The following is a 25,435-nucleotide window of genomic DNA, read 5'->3' on the forward strand; positions in this document are numbered from 1 at the left end:
CAGCAGCACACGGCGTCTTCTGTCTTTGTACAGATGTTACTTGTTTAATGGGAAAACAAGTCAGCCTTGTGTAAGAAAGGAGGATTCCTTATGTATTTCCATTTCGCTTTCTTGCTGCTGCAGGCGGTCCTGTTTAACAAAGGAGCCATCGATGCTTTCTTCCAGTTGGTCCCTCCAGCTACAGCTCTGGGCTCCTGCTTCACCTTTCTGCCCCAGGAGGGCACCATTTTGCCAGACGGGCTCCAGGTGATCCGGATCTCCTTCAGTTCTACCATCCTGGGGCAGTTCACAGAAGAGTTCAAGTTCAGTGTGAATGGATCCCCTGAGCCTGTGACCTTGACTATCAGGTGAGGAGGGTTATAGGAGCTTGGTGGGCACATCTGTAGCTCTCTCTGGGTAATTAGCTCCCCCCTACCTCATTTTATGATGGAGCAGAGAAAAAAGGGGTTGTCTAAGGTCTTTGTCTTGGCTCAGATCCTAGCACCCCCCCACTAAGAGCCAAGACTTTTTCACCTTGACTCCAGTTTGAACCTTGCAATTGCAGCAGCCAAGAAAGCGTAATTGCCTGCGAGAGGAAATCATAGAATGGTTTGGGTTGGAAGGGACCTTTAAAGGTCATCTAGTCCAACCCCCCTGCAGTGAGCAGGGACATCTTCAAGTAGACCAGGTTGTTCAGAGCCCCGTCCAGCCTGACCTTGAATGTTTCCATCTACCACCTCTCTGGGCAACCTGTGCCAGTGCCTCACCACCCTCATTGTAAAATATTTCTTCCTTCTATCTAGTCTAAATCTACCCTCTTTCAGTTTAAAGCCATTACCCCTTGTCCTATCGCTACAGGCCCTGCTAAAAAGTCTGTCCCCGTCTTTCTTATAAGCCCCCTTTAAGTATTGAAAGGCCACAAGAAGGTCTCCCCGGAGCCTTCTCTTCTCCAGGCTGACCAACCCCAACTCTCTCAACCTTTCTTCATAGGAGAGGTGTTGCATCACTCTGATAGTTTTCGTGTCCCTCCTCTGGACCTGCCTCAACAGGTCCATGTCTTTCCTGTTCTGAGGACTCCAGAGCTGGACCCAGTACTGCAGGTGGGGTCTCACCAGAGCTGAGTAGAGGGGCAGGATCACCTCCCTTGAGCTGCTGGCCACCTGTGACCATGCCTCCTCTGCTCTCAATACGCAGTTTAACTTTCAAAGTCTTGGGTTCCTCTGGGAAGCAGCTTTGCCTTCATGGTTGAGCCAGGGTGGCTCTGTGACTTTCTAGGACACTGTTTGTCCAGAATTTGGCAGCAGCAGGTTCCTTTTGTGACCCTTTGACATCTCTGTGTGAGGACCGTGGGGCTTTAAGTGACTACCCGTGCTGGAAAAAAGTTTGACTGGAGGCCGTACGGGAAAGGTGTGGAGATGCCTGCTGCCCTGTCCCGGTACCCAGGAGCTGAAGTGACTCCTTGCTACAGGTAGCTCATTCCCCCTTGGGCCATGGCAGACAGTGTGATGGTATCAGCTTTGGGCAGTAGATGGTCTGGGATGTCCCCCTGAACACCCAGCAGGGCCAAGAGGGCTTTGGAGAGGGGCCAGCCTGGGTGATTCTGCAGCCAGAAGCAGTGTTTTTAAAATCCTCTGTTAACATTCCATACAAAATGGGTAGCAGCAGCCTCAACATCATCTCTCATGCTAATGCGTTGGGACAAGCTGTCCTCCCGGCTCTTGTGCAGTGAGTGCTACGGTACCTCCTTTCTGCAGCCAGAAACGTGCTGATGCAGGAGACGGGAAGCTCTGCAGCAAGTACTGTCACAAGGACTCGGGCATCATCCCCTGGGCTGGTGCCATTGCAAAAGCGAATCCTGACCGAGCAAGAGGGGAGAAGGGGGGAAAAAAAAAGCTGATGAAAGGAGAGGCAAAGCTCATTTCTCAGGACCACAGCAGCATGCGAACTTGTCTCAGCAAGTCTTAACCACGAGCTGCTGGGATCATGTGGTGTAGGCAGGGAAGCTGATGCTGGGTGCTCTGGAGCTTTGGGGCTGGTTGAAGTGGTCCTTTTTTCCCCACTGGTGCCCTGGCTGCCAGTGCCCAGCATGTCCTCCCCTTCTCTGTGGCCGCTCTGCCCTGTTCTGCCAGCACAGCCCTGAGCTTGGTGCAGACCTTATGTCTCAGTGAAAGAGGATTGCTGGGTCCTTTTTTATTTATTTCTTCCCCATCCTTGTATTCCTCCTTTCTAGGTGGTGGCTCCTATGCAGCCCATCTGAGGGTACCCCAGCATGCCCACCTGCTCCGGTACAGCTGTCCCTCAGCAGTAGTTCTCATTGCAGTCCACTCTGCTCTGAGATGTCATCTGCCTCCTTGATTTCTGCCTTGCCTTAGTTTCAGGGATCCCTATCCAGTCCTTATCTCTCATTCTCCAGCCCCTCAGCTCAAGCTGTTTGTTTTCAAAGGCCTTTGAGATGTCCACCCACCAGGTCAAGCTGAGCCTCCCTTGTCGGGAAGTTTTAAGCACTGGATTTAGTCCTCCCTGGAGAAAAACTCCCAGCTCTTTTGAATGGAGGCGAGCTGGCTGGTGGGAGACTGGGCTGCAAAGGAAGGAAGGAATGGGGATGAGTGTTGAAGCGGTTCCTCTCCCACCTTGTGTTATCCTTCGTGCTCTGCAAGGACCCTGATCTCCCTTCACAAGTGCATTATCTAATGCTACTGTAAAACGCGGTAGTTGCCAAAACCACTGCCTTTTCCCCCATCTTTTTGCGAGCTGTACTGTTGTGAGCTGTGGTGCACAGGGCTCTGGTTGGCTCCTTGCTCGAGCCTTCTGGGCAGTCATTCAGGTTTAACTCACTTGAGCCCAGATACGGTGCACTCAGCAGAAATGGCAGTCATTTCTCCGCTTGCCTGGCAAGGCTCATCCTTGGCAGTTTCCCAGTGTGATCCCCAGTCATGGTTGGTTTGGAGGTAGTTTTCCATCGTCTCCTGGCAAGTGCTGTGGCGGAAAACATGCCTGCTCCCTTTGCTCCGTCCAAAGCAAGGTGTTAGGGCTTGGGTGGTTAGGTCTGGTTATGTGAGGTCCTTGGAGAGGGAACTTCATCATCATCATCAGGGATTTGCTCCCTGACTTAGTCTCAGGAGCTGCTTCAGCTCCAAGAATTGAGAATTAGTATTGGATTGAAACTCCTGAAAGTCAGTTTTTGAGTGCTTTTTAACTATGCAATCAGAAGATGCCCAAACCATAGGTGATTCTTCTTGGGAAGGAACCCAACCTTACAAGGTCGTGAATGCTTGTTTCTTTGGTGTTTAGAAAGGGATGCTGGAAATGGGACACCACGGATGAACGCAGGTCCCTCCTGCGGGATGCTTGAGTCTGGTCGTGTGCCAAACAGTCAGTGGCAGTCCTGTGATTAAAACTAGAAGGCAGCATTCACTGTGGTCCTTGATTTTTAACTAAGAGGCAGAGCTGGCATTGATTGGCATCAACCATGAAAGAAATTAATGGCTGTTGTGCAGCTCCAAGTGCTGATTTCAGGGGATTTTGGTGAGTTTTGGAGTTTGGAGCCTGGCTGCTGAATTTAAGGACAGGTGAGGAGGTGTGGTGGGTTCAGGACACCCGTGTTTGGTGGTTGGAGACGTGTATTGCTCTTGGATGTGTCAGCTGGTGCACTGGTGGCAAGCTGATCCTTTCCCCCAAGATTCAGCTGTCCGCTGTGTAGAACTGTTGCTGCTCTTGTTGTGGCCAGTGGGTGTCTGGGAGCTCCCCTGGCTTCATGCCTCCAAATCCTGCATGCCTCATGATTGCATGGATCAAGATGATCTGAGGCCAAGATGTTCATATACTCCATGGGAATACCAGTTCCAGCAAAGAAATACCAAAGCAGAGAACCTGCAGCTGGCAAAGCTAGTACAATGGGTCCACTTTTGCATGGAGACCTCTGTGTCATCACGTTACAGATGGGGAAACTGAGGCATGGAGCCATCACTTGTTCAGGGTCCTTCATCAGGCCAGCAGCAACTTGGGGGCATACCCTGCCTGACATGGTGCCCTAAGGCACATCAGCGGCTATCAGCTGCTGACCACTTTGCTTTGGCTGTCTCCTGTCCACATGGATGCTGTGCTGAGCAGAAAGGCGACGGGTTGATTTGAAACCCGCTGTGGTTCTGAGACCAGCTTTTATCCCTCCGAGCAGTAACGAAAGCCGAACACTTTGCGTTTCTCTTTAACCAAGCCAATGCCTCCTCTGCCTGTCTTTGTCCTCACAGGGGCTGTGTCATCGGACCGACTTTTCATTTCAACGTACCTTCCCTCCGCTTCGGTGACATCTCCTTCGGTGAGTGTTCCCTGGGCTTGGAGCATAGGTTGAGAGGTCTGTGCATCACCAAAACAGAGCACCTGAACAGAAGAGCACCTGTCACTTGTGTTCCTCCATAGCAGCCTTCGAGGTGTTAAAACCAGGGCTGCTGGTGGCTTAGGCAGTGTTGTGCCATCATGAGGTCAGATAGGACCAAAGGAACAGAAAGTCGGTATTTTCTGGTGTTCCTCATAGTCTGTTCAGCCCCAACCTCCCAATGCTTGGCAGCAGAATGGCTGTGAAAGTCCTTGTGCCAGAAGGGCCCAGGGGATGGGACTGCAGGAGAAGGGAGTTGAAGCCCCATGCTAGCCTGTAGCTGCTCTGGGTGAATGTGCGTGTTGCAAGGCAAGGACACCATTTCCCCGCCTGACCTTCAGTGTGAGATGTTGATTAGTGCTGTGAGGGCACCTCATTCTCACCTCCCAGGTAATATGCCCAAGCAATAGCTCGGCATCGGGCACTGATGTCCTCCGAGATCTGGGCTCCTTCTCCTTCCCTGCCAAAAGCCCAGGTCTGCTGATGGAGCCGGTGGCTGAGCGTCCAGAGCATCTCCATTAAAGTGCAGATTCTCATTCTCCACCTCCGTCTCACAAAAGGCTTTTTACTGAGATGTTCTAAAGTTGAAATGTGAAATCAATTGTGATTGAAGGGCCATTATCATTCTGCACCCAGGATGCCTCTGTGTTTTCATGCTGTTCATGGACTTTCTAAGAAAGCTCATTACCTTTCCTGAGCTGCTTCCTCCCCTCCCTACATCACCACTCTGCCATTTCTTTATTTCCTTTTGAATAAATAAAACCAGAAACGCACCAGGCAGAAATATGGTTATGTAATAGGAGCTTCATCCTACTTAATCTGATTTCGTTAATAAGGCCTTTTGAGCTGAAGGCAGCTACTGTGTTTTTGCTTCTTTTAGCTCTGCTGCTGACTGTTGTCTGCCCCTGGAGACTTCGGTCTCCTTTGGGACTGTGAAGTCTGTGTTTGTCCTTTCTGTGTGTCTCCTGCCTCCCTGCTGGAGTAGTTGCTGGAGGTGGGCAGTGGTCACTGTCGATGGGCATGGATGAACTACCTGCTGTGTCTGCAGTTGGTTTTCCTCCCCATCTGTATTCAAGTAACACTTGGTAAGCAGGCCATGGGAGATGTCTCTTTCTCACAGAGCTGGCCATCCAAGGCAGATGTCCACTCCAGAGCAGGCTGTGGGCTGATGTCCTGTCTCTGCAGCACATCCCCACCAGGTGTGGTTGTATCACTGCTTTTCCATTATGCAAAGCAAGTATCCAAGCTAAAGTGATGTAAACCCTTGTGGGCAGTAACCAAAGCCAGTGTGCAGCGTGGATGTGATGTCCCTGTTTGTTAGGTAAGGTGAGACATGGTTCCTGCTAATTTCTAAGCAAGCATCAGGCTTGCCTCTTGTGAAGTGGGCTGCAGGTTGTCACGAGCTGAGTCTGATTGCCCCCAAACAGGAGATGCCTTGAGGATGCTGCCTAGAGAAACTGCATTGGAGTGCTTTGCATCGTGCTGTAGTAGCCAATTGCATCCATCCTTTCTTTTACTGGAGCTTCTCCTCGATGACAATACACTGCTTTTATATATTGAAAACTGTGGGAGTGTTCGTGGAGTTAACAGGGAATGTTACGGACTGAATTTTCAGAAAAAATGGTCTGTCTGGATGTACACTCATAAGCGAGAAATAACTGATGCTGGTTTTGGGGCATGTGAGAGCGCTCCTCAGGTAAAGAGAGACAAAATTCTGGTGTTCGGCATCGCTAAGAGTGGGCATTGCCAAGGAAACAATCTCTGTGATCAGCATAAAAGAGAGCTTAAGTGATGATGAATTCCTTGCTTAGCTTCTCAACTAGCTGTGGTTCAGATTGAAAAGAGCTAAACTCCAGGCACAGTTTTATCATAACAGGATATTCACACCAGGACTCAGGGGGATAACTGGGGCGTAAATTCATATTTGTGTCATTTCCTAGGCTTTCCTCGCACCTTGTCGTGTCGCCTCACCAACACCTCCTTGGTGCCCATGACCTTCAACCTTCGCATTCCTGGGGACGGCTCGGGAGAGCCCAGTGTTACCAGTTTTGTTCCTGTGTCGGACAACACTCACTCATCCTGGAGAAGGGGAGCCCAAGGTCTTGTGAAGCCAACCGAATTTACCATCACGCCGTGCAGAGGGACCATCCGCTCCCAGGGGATCGTGGATATCCAGGTATGGAAAGAGTCCGGCCATACGTGCTTCAGCAGGTGGAGCTGAAGCTTCACTGATGCATGAGAGGGCTTTAGGGCTGCCAGCATAACGCGAGTAAGATATATGCATTAGTGTTAGGCTTTTGTTGGCTGGGTTACTCTGGGACGTTTCAGAAGGAGCACCGTTTTGTTTCCAAAATCCTAAGCGGAAGGTCTTGTACCGTATAGTCAGGTACAGAAGCCACTCCTGTGTTTTTGAGAGCTGCTTAGAGCGATCTCTTGGATTTAAAGTGGGCAGAGGAAGGATGAGGACAGAAGGTGGCTGTTCAAAAGAGAGATGTCATTGGATAAAGCAGTTTGCCTTTCTTCCCAGTCTAATTTCTCCTGTCCTGTTGAGCAGGAGGAGCTGTATTCACTGCAGCGATCCCCAAGGGGGACTGCAAAAGCTCTGGCAGCCGTGAACTGCACAGCATCTGCTGGGCCACGTTTTGCTCTCAGCTTCCCCCTGTAAAGCTGAACTCATTCTGTTCAAGGCAACAGATGTCCTCTGGATTTATGCTATTCTAGTCGAGATTACAAACTGGTCCCTTAATTTTAATACAGTGGTGAGTCCACACATGGACGATGGCTTTTGGGAGTGATGAAGTATTTGATGGTCTTCTCTTCCGCCAGGTCACCCTGTGTTCCAACACCGTGAAGAGATACGAGCTGGCACTGGTGGTGGACGTGGACGGTGTTGGCAAGGAGGTGTTGGCATTGCCTCTCACAGCCAGGTATCACCGCTTCCCTTGCAGCTCATCGTCTCTCCTCATGCACCCCCCACCAGCACACTGCCTTGCACGCGGTTTTCTGGCTCCATCTCCAAATGAGAAGCGTTGCTTAATGAGCTAGTTCTACCCAGCTAGCTAGGAGAACAGCAGTGCTTTGAAAGCAGCCCACGTTGAGAAGCACCTGTGCTCAACGGACAGGCATGGGGCTGAGCCTTTTTCTAAAGGGAACAGTAATTCTATTCATGTTTGGCCTGGCTTTTGGTGCTTGAGGTGTAAGAAATTTCCCAAGGGCTGCCCCTCCTTCTTCCTGCAAGTGGTGGACTTGTGCTGGGTTGCGACCAAAATGCAACATTCGTTTGGGACGCAGCGATCAGCCTGCTGAAAGCTGGTGTCTGGTTCAGTTAAGGAAGGCATGTGCAAATGGGGAAGGGGCTTGTGTCAGGACTGGTGAGGGGAAGTAGAGGCAAGATCTTAGGACAGGGAAAATAGTCCTTGATGTGGAAGGTGAGCTCAGGTTTCTCTGCTTTCCTCTGGTTCTTCAGAGACGTACTGTTCTCAGATTTATGCCAAAAGCTGTTCTTGCTGCAGCCAGATTCGATGCTGTCGTGCTGCAGTGGGTGTCAGTTTAATTGCAAGAGGCAGAGTCTTCCAGTCAGTGCCTGGGCTGCAATTCCGTAAAAGAAGTGCAAATGGGAGCAGACAGTGTATGGACCCGTGAGGATCAAGGAGCAAGGTGGCTACAGAAGTGGGGAAGGGGTGGCCAGCCACTGCGTGAGGCAGGTGGTGGCTTGTGCCCTCTGCTGCTGGGGTAAATGGCTGAGTTTTCAGGCAGGGCAAGAGAGGTATGGGAGAGGAGGGAGTAATTTTTACTGAGATTCTGGGGTCTTGTGTTCCCTGAGGCTTGGTGAGCCCTGGTCATGGGTGGGAAGGCTCCCCTGGAGCTCATGCCTTGCTGGGAGCGTCAGGAGGGTGCAAGGTGTCTTTGCAAGCCTCCTGGGGCAAAGGTGCCCATCAGACAGCTCTGGGACAGGGCACAGTGCTCTGCCTGGGCACTTGGCAGCCTCTACAATGCTGAGACTCAGGGTTTGCTCCTCCTTTACAAGAGGTGGTTGTATAAAAAGAAATTAAAGGCAATTGATTGCTGTAGGGGTCTTAAACGTCCATTTGACAGTGACACGTGTTATGTGTCATTTCATGCTATTTGGGGAGTAAATAAATTCTACATTCTCTTAGTATCTCCAATTCCCTTTTCGTCATCTCTTTGCCTAGATGCGTCGTTCCTCGGCTGCGAGTGCTCAACCCGGTCGTGACATTTGGACGGTGCTTTCTAAAGTACCCGTATCGGCAGATGCTGACGCTTGAGAACGACAGCAATCTCCCAGGCTGCTACGCAGTTCTTCCTCAGGTTTGGCATCGCATCCACCTCCTTTCCTCAAATGTTGTCAAGGGGTATATTAGGAAAAAAGGAGTTTTGGAGAAGACCTTGCTGGTTTATAGTCAAACCTAAAGGTTTGCTGAGAATAGGAACCTACCTGAATAGAAACTTTAGAAAGCAGTTAAATAGGAACCTGCGTGAATATAAACTTTAGGAAGCAGTTCATAGTCTAGTCTTTGGGGTGCTTTCCCGTAGGAGAACTTAGAAGGTCATGAAAGGCTGCTGCAAGGAGGCTGCCAGCACAGGAGCAGGTGTTTGTGCATGCAGCAGCTCTCGGACCCCCTCAGGATGCTAAGCCCATACTAGTCTTGCATCTGTTTTTGTGCCTTTCTGCTTTCTCCTAGGGATTTTTAAAAATGTGCGTGAATTGTCATTGTGGTAGATGTCAAGGAGTTCAGAGTGACCTTTGAGGAAGCTTTAAAGTTGGTTTTGATTCTGTGCCTTATAGGAACACAAGAAGGATGCTCCTGTGTGGTACTCCAGCCCCACGCCATGCGGGATTATCCAGCCTCGCAGCTTGGTGGAGGTCCCGGTTACACTGGAAGCCCAGGTGACGGGAGAGCAGGACACAGTGGCTCGTGTCGCGGTGTTTGGGAGCGAAGGATCCCCGCTGGTGAGTGCTAGGGGAGATGTGTGCCTTTGTGCGACTCATCTTGGTGGGGCATAAAGTGTACAGGGATTCTTCCTGGGAAAACAAGAACTTGTAATATATGGCTGGCGTGGACAAGGAAAGAAGGGATCCGTGGCATGAGCAATGGCTCATGCCCAGAGAAGAGGAGGGATGGTATTCTCTTAGGTGGTAATCCAAGTGTCTGACACAGCGTTTCATTATGGATATGTGAGATGGGATAACAAGCCCAGTCTAAAATGCAGCACAATCCCTGCCTCTCCTACTCTGCTGTATTATTAGATGAGCAGCAACCGCTGCTTCATTAGGACTTTTGCTCAGGAGCACACAGGGACCTCCCTGAATCCTGCTAAAGCAAGCACGTAAGAAACCATGCTGAAGTGATGTTTTGTCCAAAGCTGGATTTAAGCTTTTCTGAAGTCAGGCCCATCATGTTTGAGAAATATCCATCAAATCTCTTTGCCGAAAGTCCCAGCCAAAGACACGTGAGTCTCCACACCATTTGCATACACAACAGCAGCAGCGACAACAAAATGTAGTCAAGAGACCGTTGTATGTAGTGTCCTGGCTTCATCTAGCTGAAATCTAGATGAAATTTAGTTACACTTTAAATGAAAAGGATACTAACTTCTGAAGCAGCTGTTTTAAAATGTCTTGTCATCTGTCTGAGCATGAAGGAGGATGTCAGAGGATTGCTGGGAACCTGAGGCTTTCTGTAACAGAAAGGAAGGCTGACATGTTGAAAGTAGTTGAGGGCTTTAAACTTCCATTAAAAGGAATGGAAATGATGCTGCTAAATCCCCTGGATGCCACTGAACCTCTCAACCCAGGCCCTTGTGGGTGTGCAATGTAAAGCAGTCAACGGGAAGGCCAGGCAACGCAGGCTTTGCAGGGAAGCGTGAAGCTTGACAAGAGTTGCTCGTAAATATAAGGCATGCTTCCCTTCAAAAGAAGGGTTTCCCCCCACTAGAATTGATGTCTGTTATTCATATAATACCAGGAATACACACAAGCACAAATCAGAGGCAACTAACTTGCATGATCTGTACTCTGAAGAGCCTGCTTTGCTTCTGACTTGTGCTGGTTGTCACAGGCGTCGCTTTGGGAGTGTTAACGAAGTTAGTCTCCAAGTGGGGCTGTGCAGCAGCAGAAGTCAGGGAGGGTGGATTGGGGCAAGACTGAGCAGGAAAAGGGGTGGGAGCAGGCACAGGGTACAGGGAAGAGAGCTAACAGTGTGGAGGAGGTGTGAAAAAGCAAGCGTGGGAAACTGGGTTTCTTTACCCCCTGATAGCGGGAGCTTGTGGCTTTCAGATGGGATCCCTCCAGATCCCACACGTGCTCCAGGCCTTCTGTTTCAGTCTTACCACACTGAAAACTTCAAACCACCCTAATCATCCCTCAGTCTCGGAGTACCCTTAGAGCTGTCTAATCTTTTTCAACTTTCCCTGTCCTTTTTGATCTTTCCTACCTGCTTCCTGGAGCAGAAAATCCATTTAGTGAGCGTTGGAGAAGGACCAGTTGTCTCCGTGCACCCGAGTAAAATAAATTTTGGCCGTATCCAAGTTTTACAAGATGCTTCCCAAACTCTCCGCCTCTGCAATCAGACTGTCATCCCTGCATCCTTCTGGGCAGAGATGGTAAGTATCTGTGGGGCTCTTTTCCAGCAAACATGGTCCATAGCAGCCTGTGACTTGACCTTTCTATGCAACATTTCCATATTGCATTCCGAGGGAGAAAGGGAGATATTCCATCACAACGTGTCAAGAGGAGCCTGGCTCTGGGGGCGGTTTTCTCTGGGGAACTCCTCAGTAAAATAGAGAGTTTGCATAGATGTTTGAGCAGAAATGAGTCTGGATCACTTTTACAAGTTGTCCCTTTGTTTTGTGGAAGTTATTTAGCTCTGAGAGTCATGCTTTTGGAGCTCTAGGTGATAAAGGGAACCCTGTGGCCCTTTGCTCCTGAAAGAGCATGGGTTTCCCTGTGGTTTCCCTGTTCCGTCTGCATCTGCTTTGCCTCAACCTCCTGCTAACGATAGAGACTAGGGTGTGAGGTCTGTCCTCCAACTGCTCGTGGTGAGGTGAGTTTCACACTTATGGGGGGTCACACCAGCTGGGTTGTTGCCCAAAAATATGTTTGTAAGGGTGGTGTAGCGACGGAGTCTGTGGACTCCGTAGCGTTGCAGAGCATCTCTGGAGACTAGCTGCAGAAGAAGGTTATTTAATTGATGGAGGCTGCCTAGTGTGACAAGCTGCCTAGCAGGAGGAGAGCTTGGCTGCTTCCCTGGCAGGGGGAACGGGGCTGATGCAGGCGGGAAGGGCTCGGGTGCTGAGGCTGGGTGGGATGTGCTCCCCACTGGAGGGGGGATCGAGGCAGGAAAACAGGGTTTGGAGGGGGTTTGTGCTTCTCTGTGCTAGGTCGGTTGGAGTTCTGGGGCTGGTTAACCCAGGCTGAATTTCCCTCTTGCTGCTTTTGCAGCTTGTTCGCTCCAGTTTCTGTGCCCAGGAGCATAAACATAACCTCAAAGTGGGGGATTCCCAGGGCAACTTTCTTTGGCTCCACAAAGAAAATCTGCTTTCCATCTCTGCAGAGAGCAAGCCACCTCGGATGGGTGGTACTGGTGTGTAAATGATGGGGTTTGCATGCTTGTACCCAAGACTGACCTGCAGAGCTCTGTTTAGGTCCTGCCGTCGGGGTGTGATGCCTTCCCTCCCTCCCCTGGGCAGCTTGCAGTGCACCCAGGGGGCTTGCAGGGGTATATCTGCCTCTCCATTGCCTCAGTGCCCTAACTTATGGGACTGGGCAATAAATCCCATCCTGCTTCCCGGCGATCTCTGCAAATATTGTGCTAATCAATAACTAGAATGGTAATATGAGATGGTTCAGGGATGGTTTCTTTCCCTGCAGTAAAGACGGCCTCTGCTGTTCCATAGCCCCTCTGCTGACTCCCCAGCACGGAGTTACCCCATGGTGAGCATCTCAGCTTCTCAGGATAGCTGCTGCTATCCTGGAGGTGTTCAAGGATGCAGGTGCTGGGAACCTGCTGGATCAGCCGTTTCAGCAAGGGCTCTTCAGACTCTTCAAGACGGTGATGCTGAGCCTGCCTGATGGGAGCAGCACCGTGGCAGGCGAGATGTGCTCGAGCTACTCCCTTGCCCTCAGCAACTGCCTACTTTGGTGCTGTTTTGTTGCCTCGGTTGAAGTTTTGCCCTTTGCTGCTGCCTTAGGCTGCCTGGCAGTTTATTGATGGGAAGAAGAGGGGACTGAATAATTTTGGAGATAAAATTTGAGATGCAGTCGGGTGTCAGGGTGACCTGCACATGTAGATCTGAGAACAGAACTGGCTCCGGCTGTCCCTTAGCCTAGCTGGTGCGTGACCTGGGCATCCTTCATTCACTTGTGCCCCTGAACCCAAGTCTTGTGTTCTCGAAGATGCCAAAGCTGCTGCTTTGATTTCCTGCTTGGAGATTGCTGCAGGACAGTGAGCTGTGATTTCCCTGTCTCCCGTTTGATGGCTAATCTCAAAACCCTGGCTCTTTGCAGTTAGGCTTCTGGATCACGGTCCTCACTCGAAAGAAAGAGCTCTTGATTGAAATTTTCAGAGCAGTGTTGGATCAGCAACATTACAGCACGCTGACTGGCAGCTCAACAACCTGAATGAGATTAGATTAAGGGGCAGCAACAGGGCAAATAAAAGGCTGGTGTCTTGTTCAAAACAGAAACGGAAGATGCTGTAATGCAGATGGCCATGGTGGTATCCTTAACCACCACATGCAAATTGCTGTTCCTGTCAAGTCGAGCTTTCTTCTTGCTTTATGGGAGAAAAGAGCATTATCTGAGCAAGCAGAGATGTTTTTTGTGGCAAACTTCGCTTTGGGATAGCAACTTCAAGACTTACCTGGAGTACTCCTCATCGTGCACAGGCTTCCCCGTACCCCTCTTGTGTGTGTCGGATGAGTTGTGGGGAGCAGCACTGAGCATCTCTGCCACCAGAAGGAAGGAAATAAAAAACCCCTCCAAAGCTGTGCCTTGAGATGGGGCTTTTTGGGTTTGTAGTGGAGCGTAGGGACTTCATACCCTAGTCCTTGGTTGGCTTATCCCTGCTTGCCGGGGTAGCTGCAGGGCTGTGACCCTTGGGGCCAGCGTGTCATCCCGTGCTCACCCACTGAATCCTGTGTCTGTCTGACGTACCTTTCCTTGTCAGATTGCTTTCCCAGCTGCCAGGCAGCCCTGTTAGAGCATCCTGTGGATCCCGCAAGGGGAGGGTTTGCCTTTTTCGTGGTAAAAAAGACTGGAGGAATAGGTCAACATGAAGGAGCTGCTGCAGCTTAGCTGGGGGCTGATGCGACCTGCTGAAAAAAGCGTCCGTTTCTCCTCCTTGCTGTCGCTGTCATCTTCTTTTCCTGTTCCCTAAGTGTCTGATTTTTGCTGTATTGACAAGTGCAAAAGAGTTGTATTGATTAATGGAAGCGTTTGCTTTCCCTGCAGAAAGGCAGAGAGAAAAAAGCATCTTTCTTTGATCATTTCCTACTTGTTTGTTGTCACTCTGTCTCCTCAGGCATCTTTTATTTGGCTACCAAGAATGACATGTCTCAGCATCACAGAAGGCAGCTGCGTATCACACCTGTGTGATCAGGAAGGAAAAGACAAGGCCTAGGGTGCAATTTTTGTTCATCAGCGGCAGCTTTCTTCTGCCTGCATAACCACCGCGCTGGGTGTGTTATGTGCTACCGCAGGGAGGCAAACGGTGTTTTCCTGGTGCCTTGTAATGAGGGAGGAGAGAGGAAAGCTTTCTTGGGACTTCCCCTTGTAGTGACGGTGCTCTGTTTCCTGATTTTGGGCTCCTGTCTCCTTTGACGGGATCCTTGACCTCCCTAATCCAGAGCCCTGTGCTCCTGATGGAGCTCACTGCCGCGTGGTCTCCAGCAGCGGTCATCCAGCCAGATGTGTTGTCGTCTTCAGGAGAGTGCCTGGGGAGCAGATCCCCTTCCACCTTCCCAGGGATGAGCTGCCCTCAGGTTCAACTGGAGCTGATGTTGCAGAAGAGACCATGTTTTGTTTATTAAAAAAAAAAAAAAAAGCTGCACCTGTTTATCTTCTCACTGGGATTCCCTGGAGAGAATCAAGTGATTTTCAGGCAGCATATAAAGAGTTCTGGTCAAACTCGGTGTAAGCAAGGAGAGAACATGCAGTTCCCATTCCCATATTTGCTTCTCTCCTCATTTAGTGCAGGTTTTGTTTCATTTCCTGATTTCATTGCATATTATCTCAAGCTTTTGACGACATTCCCTTTATTAAAGAAATGGTCATATGGAGAGACAGCAAACCAAGGAGATAAACTTCAAACCAGTGCCGATAAAGGGATGCTGCTTTAGTGATTCTGTTTCTTGTTCTGGCTGATGTGCGATTTTGTTATCTGAGCGAATTGCGCAGGCTGCGGGGAGGGAAGGCTTTGAAGAGCCTGGAACTGAATTTATTAGTTTTGCCAGTGCCTGGAATAATTTTGATGCCTTTGGCATGCTCCATCCTGGGATGCAGGCATGCAGACCTGACCTGCAGTCAGCCTAAGGAGTTTTCATAGCTGGGGCACCTCCCCACGCTGCCGGGACCCTGAATGCTCAGCAAGTTACTGCTTCCCTGTCCTCCCGCTAGTCTTACCCTCGTTAGCTGAGGTCGTTTTGGGGGGGTTATTTAAAATGCTTTCCATGACTTTGAAGTGCTGCTTGGTTTGCTGGTGTTCTTCTCCCTTGGGCTGGCTGGTGTCCTGTTAGAGCTCAGTGCCACCAGCCTGACAGACGGAAACTCAAGCTGACTTCACCTGGATCAGGCACTTGGATCATGTCAGGCCTGCAAGCTCATCCTTGCTTTTCATTAAAAAAAGAAGAAAAAAGCCTTTTCTCTGAGAATACTGAGGTGTTTTGGGTGAGTAGTGCCTGTCGTCCCAAACACAGCACTGAACTGTGGGGTGTGTGTGCCACTAACACCGTGATGGACACTTTGAAGCCGTACATCTACATCCCAGTGCATTTCATGCTGGCCAGGGGACACTGCATGCGTTTCTCTTTGTCTGCTGCAAGCTTGCTCCCTGCGACTGTGGTTTTAAATGGACCGGGGGTCCAGCCCCCTCATTGCCCCATCTGTAGCGCAAGGTGCATGAGAAACCAGAGGAGGAGAATGCTTGGGAAGCCCGGGCCATGCCCACAGGGCATGTCTTGCCCTTTCTTTCTGCTTAGTTCTTTACTGCCCTGCTGTAAACACTTAGAGCTGAATGTTTCAAAGCCAAGGACAGTGGGACACCTCGCTGCAGCTGGTGATCAGTGGGGACTGAGTGCTTCAGTCCTTCAGGGGCTGTTGAGAAGCACTGCCTAACTCTTGGGAGAGACGACCGGTTTTGCAGAGTTATTCTTCAGGCTCTCAGCAGTATCCCCCAGGCACGTGGCTGCCACGGTGGGATTTGAGCAGTCCTGGCTTCCTCTGGCCTTGAGCCTTCATGCAAACCCGGCCACCGTTGCTGGGAAGCCAGGAGAGAGAAAGTAGCTTCCCTTGGTGCGCACTCCAAAAGAGAGACCAAAAGAGGAGGGGGAATAACCTTCTCCTGAGGATGAGCATCTCTTGGGTTGGGCAAAACGGGGTTAATGAAGTGAGTCTGTTAAAGGAGGGTAAACTACAGGTTGTATAAGCTCCTGCATAGTTGCTGTTTGCAGACACCGTAGCTTAGATTTAGGGAAATGAAGCCTTTCTGGTTTTTACCCTCGTATCTTTAGTCCTTCCTTTTCCTGCACCCCTCAAGAGACCAGGGTCCGTGGTTTCCATGCTAAGTTAGTGTTTGGCTTGTCTTGCAGGCTGGCAAACGCTCGCGCTGGAGGATTGAACCCAGTAAAGGAGTGATCCCTCCCGAGACCGAGGTGTCTGTAACCATCACCGCAAACTTGGACGACACGGAGAAATTCAGGGACGAGGTGAACCTGTTCATAGAGAACAGCCGTTCCTATGTCATCCCCGTCCGGGCTGTCGGCATTGGCACCACCATTGTCACCGACAAACCCTTTGGTCCGGAGCTCAACTTGGGACGCCACTTCAGGTAGGCTACCTCTCAGCTCCCGCTTCTGCCGTGGGCTCAGCCAGGAGGAGTTTTGCTGTAGTCCTTCAGGCTAGTTCTCCTTCCATGCTCAAGGTCCTGGCTCTGTTTCACTGAAGCCACAGGAATTCCTTTAGAAGCATTTTGTGGCCATTTGAAAGATGTTAGATGCCCTCAAAAGCCACCAAAATGTACACCAGTTGCTAAATTGTCACTGAATTGCCCTTACTTATAATACCTTTATTTCCTCACTTCATCAGATAAAAATACAGAGGAAAACCAGCAGGTCCCATAAGCCTCCTGCTGGAAAACACTACATCACGAGTATAAACATATTTCCCTTTGCAGTAACATGGCTTGCTTTTTCACTCACTATGGAGTATCGTCTTGCAACAGCGGAAAACCATGGAGGTAACTTGTTAGCAACTCCTCGAGTAAAGTAATGGTGCTGCTTTATTTCCCCTCTGCCAGGAGTCCTGGAGGAGCAGCAGAATTTGTCTTTGCCCTGTATCATCCCTCAGTTCACTCATCATCCCCGGCTCCCCTGCCAGGCCGCTCTTTATTAGACATAGTTGCTCTTTCCTGGTTCCTCCTGCCTGCTTTCCTCCCTGTCTCCTCCATCAACACCGCAGCAGCAGCCCGGGGCACGGGCAAGTGAGGGTGGCTGCAGGCCCAGCTCTGAAAGGGAGAGGAGGAGAGGTCTGCTGAGGTTGGGCGGGATAAATTGAGAGTATTCATTGAAGGAGCTTGGCTCGGAGGAGGGGATTTGTTGATGCTACCGTGTGTGTCTGAAACCAGGCACGTCCTTCTAAACAGGGGAGGGAAATAAGCCTTTGCAAAGTGCTGCTTGCCTTGTGTTGGAGACCTTTTGGGGCAAGAGGCATCATCTTCTCGAGGTGCCTGTTCCTTTCCCTGGCTGCAAAGAGGGTCCACAGTGCTCCGATACCTACATTTTTGGTTAGAAAGAGCAGGTTAATCCTACCTTAAGCATTTAGGATAGATTTTCAGCGACTTAAATATGCATCCACAAGCCATCCACATCAGCAGGGACGTTGCAGGGAGGTTGGTGCTTGCCCAGCGTGTCCTGTGCTCTGTGCAGCCACAGATTGGCTACACAACACAGGGGACAATGTTAGGGTGGCTCATGTCATTGTGCTCTGCCCCCCTTCACCCCTAGGCTCTGTTTGGAGTTGTTGCCATTGGTGTCGGCTGCAGAACTGCCACCGAGTGAGCTGTGGTGGGACCCCGGTAACATCTCCGATGAGTTGGGCTTTCCCAGAGCCACAAATTCTGCATCTCCCCAGAGCTGCTCCGAGCTTTCATCCGTTGCTCTCCACAACACACACCATTTCATATTAAACTTGTAAACCTCGTTATTTTTTTTTTTAACAGTCTGTTTCACAGACTTGTTTGTTCTATAGTACATGCTTGTGTGTTTGTATTTAGCTGCTTATGGCAGACATGCATTTTGTAAGCCACATGTTCTGTACCTTTCAAAAAGAGAATAACTGTTCCAGGAACTCTTCATTTCCTGGTCATGCTCAGCTTTATAGAGGGTAAAATAATTACTGCAGACTAGCCTGCGGTTAGTGTTTCTTTACCTGAAGGAATCCATTTCCATTGAATATTCATTTGGTTTTATATCTAGCTCTAGTTCTTCATCTCTGGTTGTCGTTCCGTTCCCTCAGCAGCTAGAGCTGGTCTTGCTGCTGTGTTCGTATTGGGGAAACTTCTGTTGATCCTGTGTTCTCAGAGTGCATTTGTCTCCCTAAAACACAAACCCAGCTGCACTGTTGAGGCAAAGGGCGATATGTTGGGGGCGATGAGGGTTGGCTGCTCTCTAAGGGATGGGGGGATGAGGGGGATCCCACCAGTGAGGCAAGTGGTGCCCAGGTCACCAGATGAGTCTGTATACCCTGCAGCCTCCCCAATAGCATCTTTGGAGGAAGCCACCTGAGGCAGCAGCTCCCAAGGGGAAGGTGAAATGGCAGCAAAGCTGTTCCTCCCTCCACTTGCAGCCAGGCCAGGCCAGCTCAGTGTCTGATGCAGCGAGACCTGCAGGAAGCCCCTTGGAAAACTACTCGGATTATTAAGCCCCAAAGGCTGGTGATGCTCTGTCTGCAGCAACTGAGATGATGTTTGTATTGGGTCTGGCTGAGATGGAGTTAATTTTCCCCATAGCAGCCCTCATAGTGCTGTGCTTCGTATTGGTGGCTAGAAGGGTGCTGATAAGGCACCGGTGTTTTGGGTACTGCTGAGCAGTGCTCGCACAGCACCAGGGCTGTCTCTCCAACATTCCCCCCTCCCCGCTAGGCTGGGGGTGGGCAAGATCTTGGGAGGGGTCATAGCCAGGACAGCTGACCCAAACTGCCCAAAGGGATGTTCCATCCCATACGACGCCTGCTCAGCAATAAAAGCTAAGAGAAAGGAGGAGGAAGGGGGGGCATTCGTTATTACAACATTTGTCTTGTGGAGCAACTGCTAAGCGTACTGAAGCTCTTCTTCCCGGGAAATGGCTAGACATCACCTGCTGATGGGAAGGAGAGAATAAATCTTTTCTTTTCCTTTGCTTCTGTGCACGGCCTTTGCTTTTGCCGTATTAAACTGCCTTTCTCGTGACCCACGAGTTTTTTTCCATCTGATTTTCTCCCCGCCCTGTCCTGCTGAGGAGGGGAGTGATTGAGTGGCTTGGTGGGCACCCGGCATCCAGCCGAGGTCAACCCACCATAATGTTCTTCACGAAGCTTTTCCCTGCTGTACACAACCAGAGCAGCTGCTGGATGGCGATAAACTTCGGGGCAACCAAGGTCTGGCTCTTGCTGTAGCTTTGAGCTAGGTCAGCCTTTTTGGAGGTGCCTTTATTGCTGAGTGTGCAGTCGGATAACGCCATCAGGGTGCTGAAGCTGGGTGATCGCTGGGAAATGGCAGCTCCCATGACATTTCCCATCTCTGCTTCTCTTCTAGCCTGGACCCCTGCTGCTACCACTTCAAGATGACGAATAAAGGGCGACGCACCCAGTACCTGTATTGGACAACAGAAGGTTTCAGCCCGTTTCACCGGCATCATCGTCTCCCTGCCATTGGTACCACCAAGGGCAAAGATTCCGCCCAGAACCCCAAACCTGCCTGCCCCGTGTTTAAGCTTCAGCCTCTGAGGATGGAGCTGATGCCGGGCAAGACTGTGGAGATGACCCTGGAAGGCTTCTCCAGCACTCCGCAGGTGAGGTCCCCCATGAGGGCTGAGCCTTTCCCATCGGATCACGTCCACTGGGAGTTCTTTTGCAGCCCCTTGACATTTTCCTGCGAAAATGAGCAAGAACTTTCCAGAAACTGTTTTAATGCCACAAGTTACCACGGCAGCACCAGTTGCTTTTCTTGCTGGCCACCATCAGTTGCTAAGGCTTTTTTGTGTTTCTAGAGCTACCATAAACCCAACTTGCTGACACCAAAATGGGGGCTGAAGGAAGTATTGCTACTTCAGGGGCCAAGGGCAGGTTATAAGGTGTCATGTGCTGAGGCAGAAAGGAAGGGCAGGGCAAATAAGTTCTACTTACACTAGGGGCACAGGCAGAAAGTAGATTAAAAAATGCAAGGTCATCTATCTGGGGAAAGCAGTGAGCAAAACAAACCACCTGTGAAGGGAGGGAGTGTCTGGGAGCAGCATCATTTTTCCTCTGTAGACAAACGTAAGCAGAGGGCTTGTCTAGCACTGAGTCCTGGAGGAGAAAAAACGAACAGGGTGTGTCAGCTCTAATGATCATTCCCCATGTGGGAGCCTGTTCCCAGGGATCATTATAATTAACAGCTTGACTTTTGTCAATATTTCCATACCAGCTCACCCCAGTCTCTCAGCCAGCCCCGGTGTCCCAAGGGCAGCCAGGTCTTGCAACACCCTTGGACGGCAGCTGAGAGGGGGGGGATTTCAGCAGGGTCACTGGGCGTTCTCCCTGGACCCTTCTTTCCAGGGGAAATCCAACTCTGCAGAGAAACTGCCAGCTACCCCTGGTGTGCATTCCCTGGCTCCAGGACCATTGGGCACAGATGTTTAAGCAACTATGGACTAAATCTGCATTAAGCTCCTGCTGACAGCAGTGCTTTGAAAGGTTTTTTAAAGGGTTGCCTGAGTGGCAGCTTGAGGAAGACTTGATTACTCACTCAACTGACTGTGATGGGATTGTCCCTGTGCAGTTCTGAGCCCAAAGGTTTTGCTGAAGAGGGAAAAAGGTACTAGAAAGGAAGGAAAATGATCAGGGCATTGTTGAGGGTGTCTTGCCTGGAAAGGCCAAAGGGGATCTGTGAGCTCAGCTGTGGCTGCCTGGTTCGTGCAGTCAAAGCCCAGACCCTGGGAGTGGGCTTTCCACCTTACTTGGGGTCTTGGGAACTTAATTCTCTTCCGGTTGGCCAGAAGCCCAACTGCCTGCACTGCACGTGCAGCACAGATGATTTTGGAGGCTGTAGACTCCGAGGAGTTGTTGGGTTGTGGTGTTGTACCAGAGGGAAGAATGAGAAATGACGGGAGGAATTTGGGAAAGTGAAACGATGAGAAATCAGGAAAAAGTCTTGAACATAAGAGCATCCAGCTTCAGCAGAGGGTTTTTGTTTGATGTGCAAGACATCTCTTTCCTAGGGAGATTTCTTTTCAAAGCAGCTCTAGAAGGGCACAGTACATCCTAGGAATGAGTGATCCCCTCTTTACCTGAAGGCAGGCTGGCTATTTGGGTTTTTGCCATGTATCCTTTCCACTAAGCTTCCAAGGGAGGGTTTGCTGGCGTTGGCCCTTCTACCACTTGTTTCCCTTAGTATAGTTATATATTTTTTTAATCAGTTCCTACAGCTTTCTGTAAGTATTATGCTTAGCGATGGGGCACATCAAAACAAGAATCATTTGGGGCAGGGATTATTACGATTGTAGACAGCACGTGACTCAAGTGCCTTTTGTGGATGTTGGGGTGTAGCGGTATGGATGTTTGAGTGCAGCATAAATAGGGTGTAGCATAGAAAGAGAGAGGGCTGTTGAGGAGACGAGTGACTGTCACTTTAGGGCAGTAATACCTGTTGATGGTTGATGGCCAAGATCCCATGGCACAGTTTTTATCCAGGCTATCAAAATCCTTTATGTCCACAGTCAGGTGGCTAGAAACTGCAGGGTGTTTTCTGGACGCCCTGCTAGCACCCGCTGGGTGACGTGTGACTCTTGCATGCAGGTAGTGAAGGAGCGGCTGCTGTGTCACGCCATGGTGGGGAGCAAGGCAGGGAAGGCACAGATCATGCAAGTGGACGTCACCTGTGAGTTTGTTGCTCCCATTCTGCAAATATCCTCCAGAGAAATCACTTTCCGGGTGGAGAAGGTAAGTCTGCAGATTGCATGCTGGCATTGAATAGCTTGGCTGATGACTGAGAGCCCGTGGGGTGTGTGTGCTTGTGTTCAAAGGGGGAAGTTAAATATCTTGTCCGAGTCCTCAGGGCTTTGGCTATTGATTTGAGCAGGACCAAGCTTTTGCCATTAACACCGAGATCATTATTTCGCTCCTCTGGGCTTGGGGACAGTCTCACCAGCCGTATTCGGCCTTTCTTGATGTGGATACAGAATTGAGCTGCTGAGCCAAGGGCACAGGGTGAGACGTGTGGGACCCACGAGAACAGCGTGGGCTTTGCGCAGCCCCCTCGTGTGCTGGGGCTGCAGGTGGGAGAGCAGAGAGCTGCAGCTGAGCGATGCTAAACCTGCTCCTCACCCCTCCTGAGGTGCTTTGTAAAGTAAGTGAGGATGTTTCTAGGGATGGGACTGGTTTTTAACTTCACCGAAGTAAAACTGAGATTACAGCTGCTCTGCCGAGGAGGATCGTGGCCACTTCTAGAGAGACACCAGTTTCTGTACTCAGGATAAAGGGAGGTTTTTGAGGATCCTCCTTCAAGGCACGGTGAAGTCTGAACACTGATCCTGTAGGGGAGCTGAGAAAAACTGAGAGAGCTGTCAGCTCCTCAGGCTGATGAGGGAAAACTGTCATCTCTTGTCTCTCTTTGCCTTCTCTGCTCTTGGTATGCTCTTTGCATTTCCCCAAGCCTCACTTTCTTCAAAGGACCCGCAAATGTCCTTCAGCTGCAGTGATGGTAATATCAACACAAAGCAGGAGCCCTCTAGTCTCTGGATCCTGACTCCTGCATCATCTTTCTCTCTCCCGTGAGGTGTCTGAAAAAGAGAAGATACTTCATTATTTAGTTTCTGTGTTTTCAGGTCTCTCCTCTGGTTCCCAGGCTTCCAGAGAAGCACAAAATCCTGTGAGCAGGGAGTTCAGCTTTAATTAGAAGCTTTTCAGCTCTGCCTGATGTCTGCCTGTGGTCTGCTTGATGCCACACGCTCTGATTTATTGAGTACTACGAAGCTGCAGCTGATTGATGTCAATACACCCAGAAGTAGTTTCCCAAACCCTGTCTAGTTTATATAAACCACGCAGAGACAAAAGCTCTGGGTTCACTTTCTCTTTTGATCTTGTTCAAGCAGCTGCCTCCTCTCGGGGTCCTATCCCCCCATCTGTATGTGAGACTGTTTCCCTGTCCCCCGGGGGATGCTGTAGTTTCTAAAGATGAAAAGCATCTGATCTACTTCAAGGAAACCTTTCTAGAAGGGTAGAAGTGAATAAAAATAGTAAATAGAGATGTATGCTCTTTTGGGGTTGAAAACCTTGAAATGCATCAGAAAAGGGAAGGAGGTCCGTGGCCGCTTCAGGTTGTTTTTTTTCCTTGTCTCCTGTTTCTGTAGCAACCCGGTGATGTCCTAACTCTTCAGCACAAGCCTCTTTCATTAAAAAACATGTCCTCCCTGCCACTCAGCGTTGTCCTGGCCCTAGAGCAACCCTTCGTGATCTGCGATGCGGACCGGCAGCCCCTCCCCGCAGATGTTCAGGTGAGCAGCCGTGGACCTTCGTGCTGGTGGAGTTTGAAGAGGGAGGAGAGTGGTGGTGCATTTCTGTTGGGAGGTCCTCTGGTAGAGAGGTTTATTCTTTAGAATCAGCAGTAGACTGGCCTGAACTAAATCAGATTTGAAACGAGTTGCTGAAGGAAACGAAATATCATCTGAATTGGGGAAATGCGTCCTGGCTCTAAGCCATGAGGAGAGGGGAGCGTGCAACTAGGTCTGGGCACGCCATGTAGTAAAGGTGTCTCCTGGAAACCATCCTAGTTCTCCAGCAGCCATCCTTGGATAACCTCAAGAGCAGCTTGCTCCCTTCAAGGGCAGCCCTGCTTTCAGGAAGGTTGAGGATGCTCCTCCAGCTGCTCCCTGGCACCTGCCCCGTTGTTGGTGGAAGGTGTTGGGTATGGACTCTGCTAAACGTGTTGTGGTAGGCACGGCCACCATTTCTGTGCCGTGCCAGCGACTAGCACCTGCAAGGGTGAGGCTGCAATGCCGTTGCGCTTGTGCTGTGAGGAAAAAGATGTTCCTCTGGAGTCAGGGCAAAAGGCCCTGGCTTGCCAGAGTGCTGGTTTGGTTATGTATTTAGCGTATAGCTTCTGTGGGTCCAGAATTCAGGAGGACAATATTTCTTTCCCTCTTGTATGGATGCAGAGCCCAGAGGCATGAGCGTGAGATAGTCTCAGACCAGAGTGTTGTGGTGCTTGCAGGCAGGTGCACACTGTAAAGAAAAGGAAGGATGAACTGAGAAGGCCATGTTGGGGTCACACGTTGAATATTTACATTTTCATGCCGTCAGAACTTGGGACTTCATCACACTGGTGGTTAATACTCTTCATCTCCTTGCAGCCCATGAAGCTGGAGATAGGAGAGGAACTTCATCTCTCCATCAGCTTTAACCCTGCTTATGAAGAGGGTTTGAATACCTGGGTAGCAGAGAAGGCTCTGAAGATACGCTTTCTCGAGCACCCTCAGGAGGAGCAGGTCACCGTTTGGGGAGAAGTCTACTTCCCCAATCTCCATTTCCCGACCATGGCCGTGGACTTTGGGTGCCTCTTGAATGACACCGAAGCTGTGCGTTATGTCAGGATGACAAACTGCAGCCCACTTCCTGTCCGGTACCACTGGTCCTTCCTGATGGACAGCCACGTGAACCAGATGAGGTATGTGCGCCTCCACCCTCTCCTTGAAGCTCTTCTTCCCGGTGTCCTGTTTGTACTTTGCAAAGACCAAGCTGTTTGCCTGGCATCCGACAAATTGCTTTCAACTTTCCCTTGTGGAAAGAACACCTACCAGCTGTGGTCAGGCTAGATGCGCAGGGAATAGGTGATCTCCACCAGTTTGATGCTGGGAAAGAGGCAGCATTCTCCAGGAAAGCTGGTGTGGAAAGCTGCTTTCTCAGACCTTCGTGGCCTGAGGCAATTACCACCTTGGTGAAGTGGGTTTTCATCTGCTCAACTGCACGTTACATTCGCCAAACAGCTCTTTAGTGTTTTACAGCGAAATGGCAGGTTCTGCTGCAGCTTCGGGTACAGCTGTAGGTGTTGGTGGGAGGACTTGTCTGAACATCCCCTGGGAGCAGGGCCACCCAGCGCTGGTCTGTGGTTTCCAAGGCAATCGTGCAGTCCTGCTGGAGCAGATCTATAAACACATTTCTAGCAGTTCCTCCTGCTGTGGCCTCTCTACGTAGTACAAAAGTCTAGTCTGGGCAGTTTTGATTACAGTAGCAAATGGGTTTTCCATAATGCCTCAGGAAACCGAGCAAAGTTAGCCAGTGTGCATTGAAGTGCTGCTATTACAAATAGTAGAGATCCTCAATAAACAGTTTTGTTTAGGGCATTGGGATCTGTCTCAGAGGAGACAACCTACTGGGAAGTGGAAATTAGCTATGGCTATGAGGAGGGCTTGGGGGAGAAGACCTGGGCATTGGGGTAGCCCATTCACAGCTGGGTCTTGCCAAGCAACAAGAAGTCTTTAGTGCGGCCCTTCTTGATGCATGGCACCTTCAAGAACAGACCCTAAAATGCAGAGGAAAGTCTGCAAAAGCAGGTGGAGAGAGGTGGGCAGGGGAAGAGGAGCAGGGCTGTAAGCTCTGCTTGGAGGCCCCTGTCATCT

At 50.3% G+C, this 25,435-nt stretch overlaps 1 protein-coding gene across 1 annotated transcript in view; it reads left to right on the forward strand.

Moving 5' to 3' along the window:
* The window catches only part of LOC132318601 (hydrocephalus-inducing protein homolog), a 46,361-nt gene extending 24,712 nt beyond the window's left edge, over positions 1-21,649 (forward strand). Inside the window, exons 11-20 of the mRNA XM_059826437.1 lie at positions 124-347; positions 4,227-4,294; positions 6,292-6,527; positions 7,178-7,278; positions 8,545-8,680; positions 9,159-9,323; positions 10,823-10,975; positions 16,178-16,416; positions 19,378-19,633; positions 21,622-21,649. Coding sequence (XP_059682420.1) covers positions 124-347; positions 4,227-4,294; positions 6,292-6,527; positions 7,178-7,278; positions 8,545-8,680; positions 9,159-9,323; positions 10,823-10,975; positions 16,178-16,416; positions 19,378-19,633; positions 21,622-21,624 — 1,581 coding nt within the window. The 3' untranslated portion in view covers positions 21,625-21,649. The remainder of the gene's footprint in view (positions 1-123; positions 348-4,226; positions 4,295-6,291; positions 6,528-7,177; positions 7,279-8,544; positions 8,681-9,158; positions 9,324-10,822; positions 10,976-16,177; positions 16,417-19,377; positions 19,634-21,621) is intronic.
* Positions 21,650-25,435: the final 3,786 nt, after the last annotated feature.

This window comes from Gavia stellata, chromosome 18, assembly GCF_030936135.1.
Source record: "Gavia stellata isolate bGavSte3 chromosome 18, bGavSte3.hap2, whole genome shotgun sequence".
Taxonomy (NCBI): domain Eukaryota; kingdom Metazoa; phylum Chordata; class Aves; order Gaviiformes; family Gaviidae; genus Gavia; species Gavia stellata.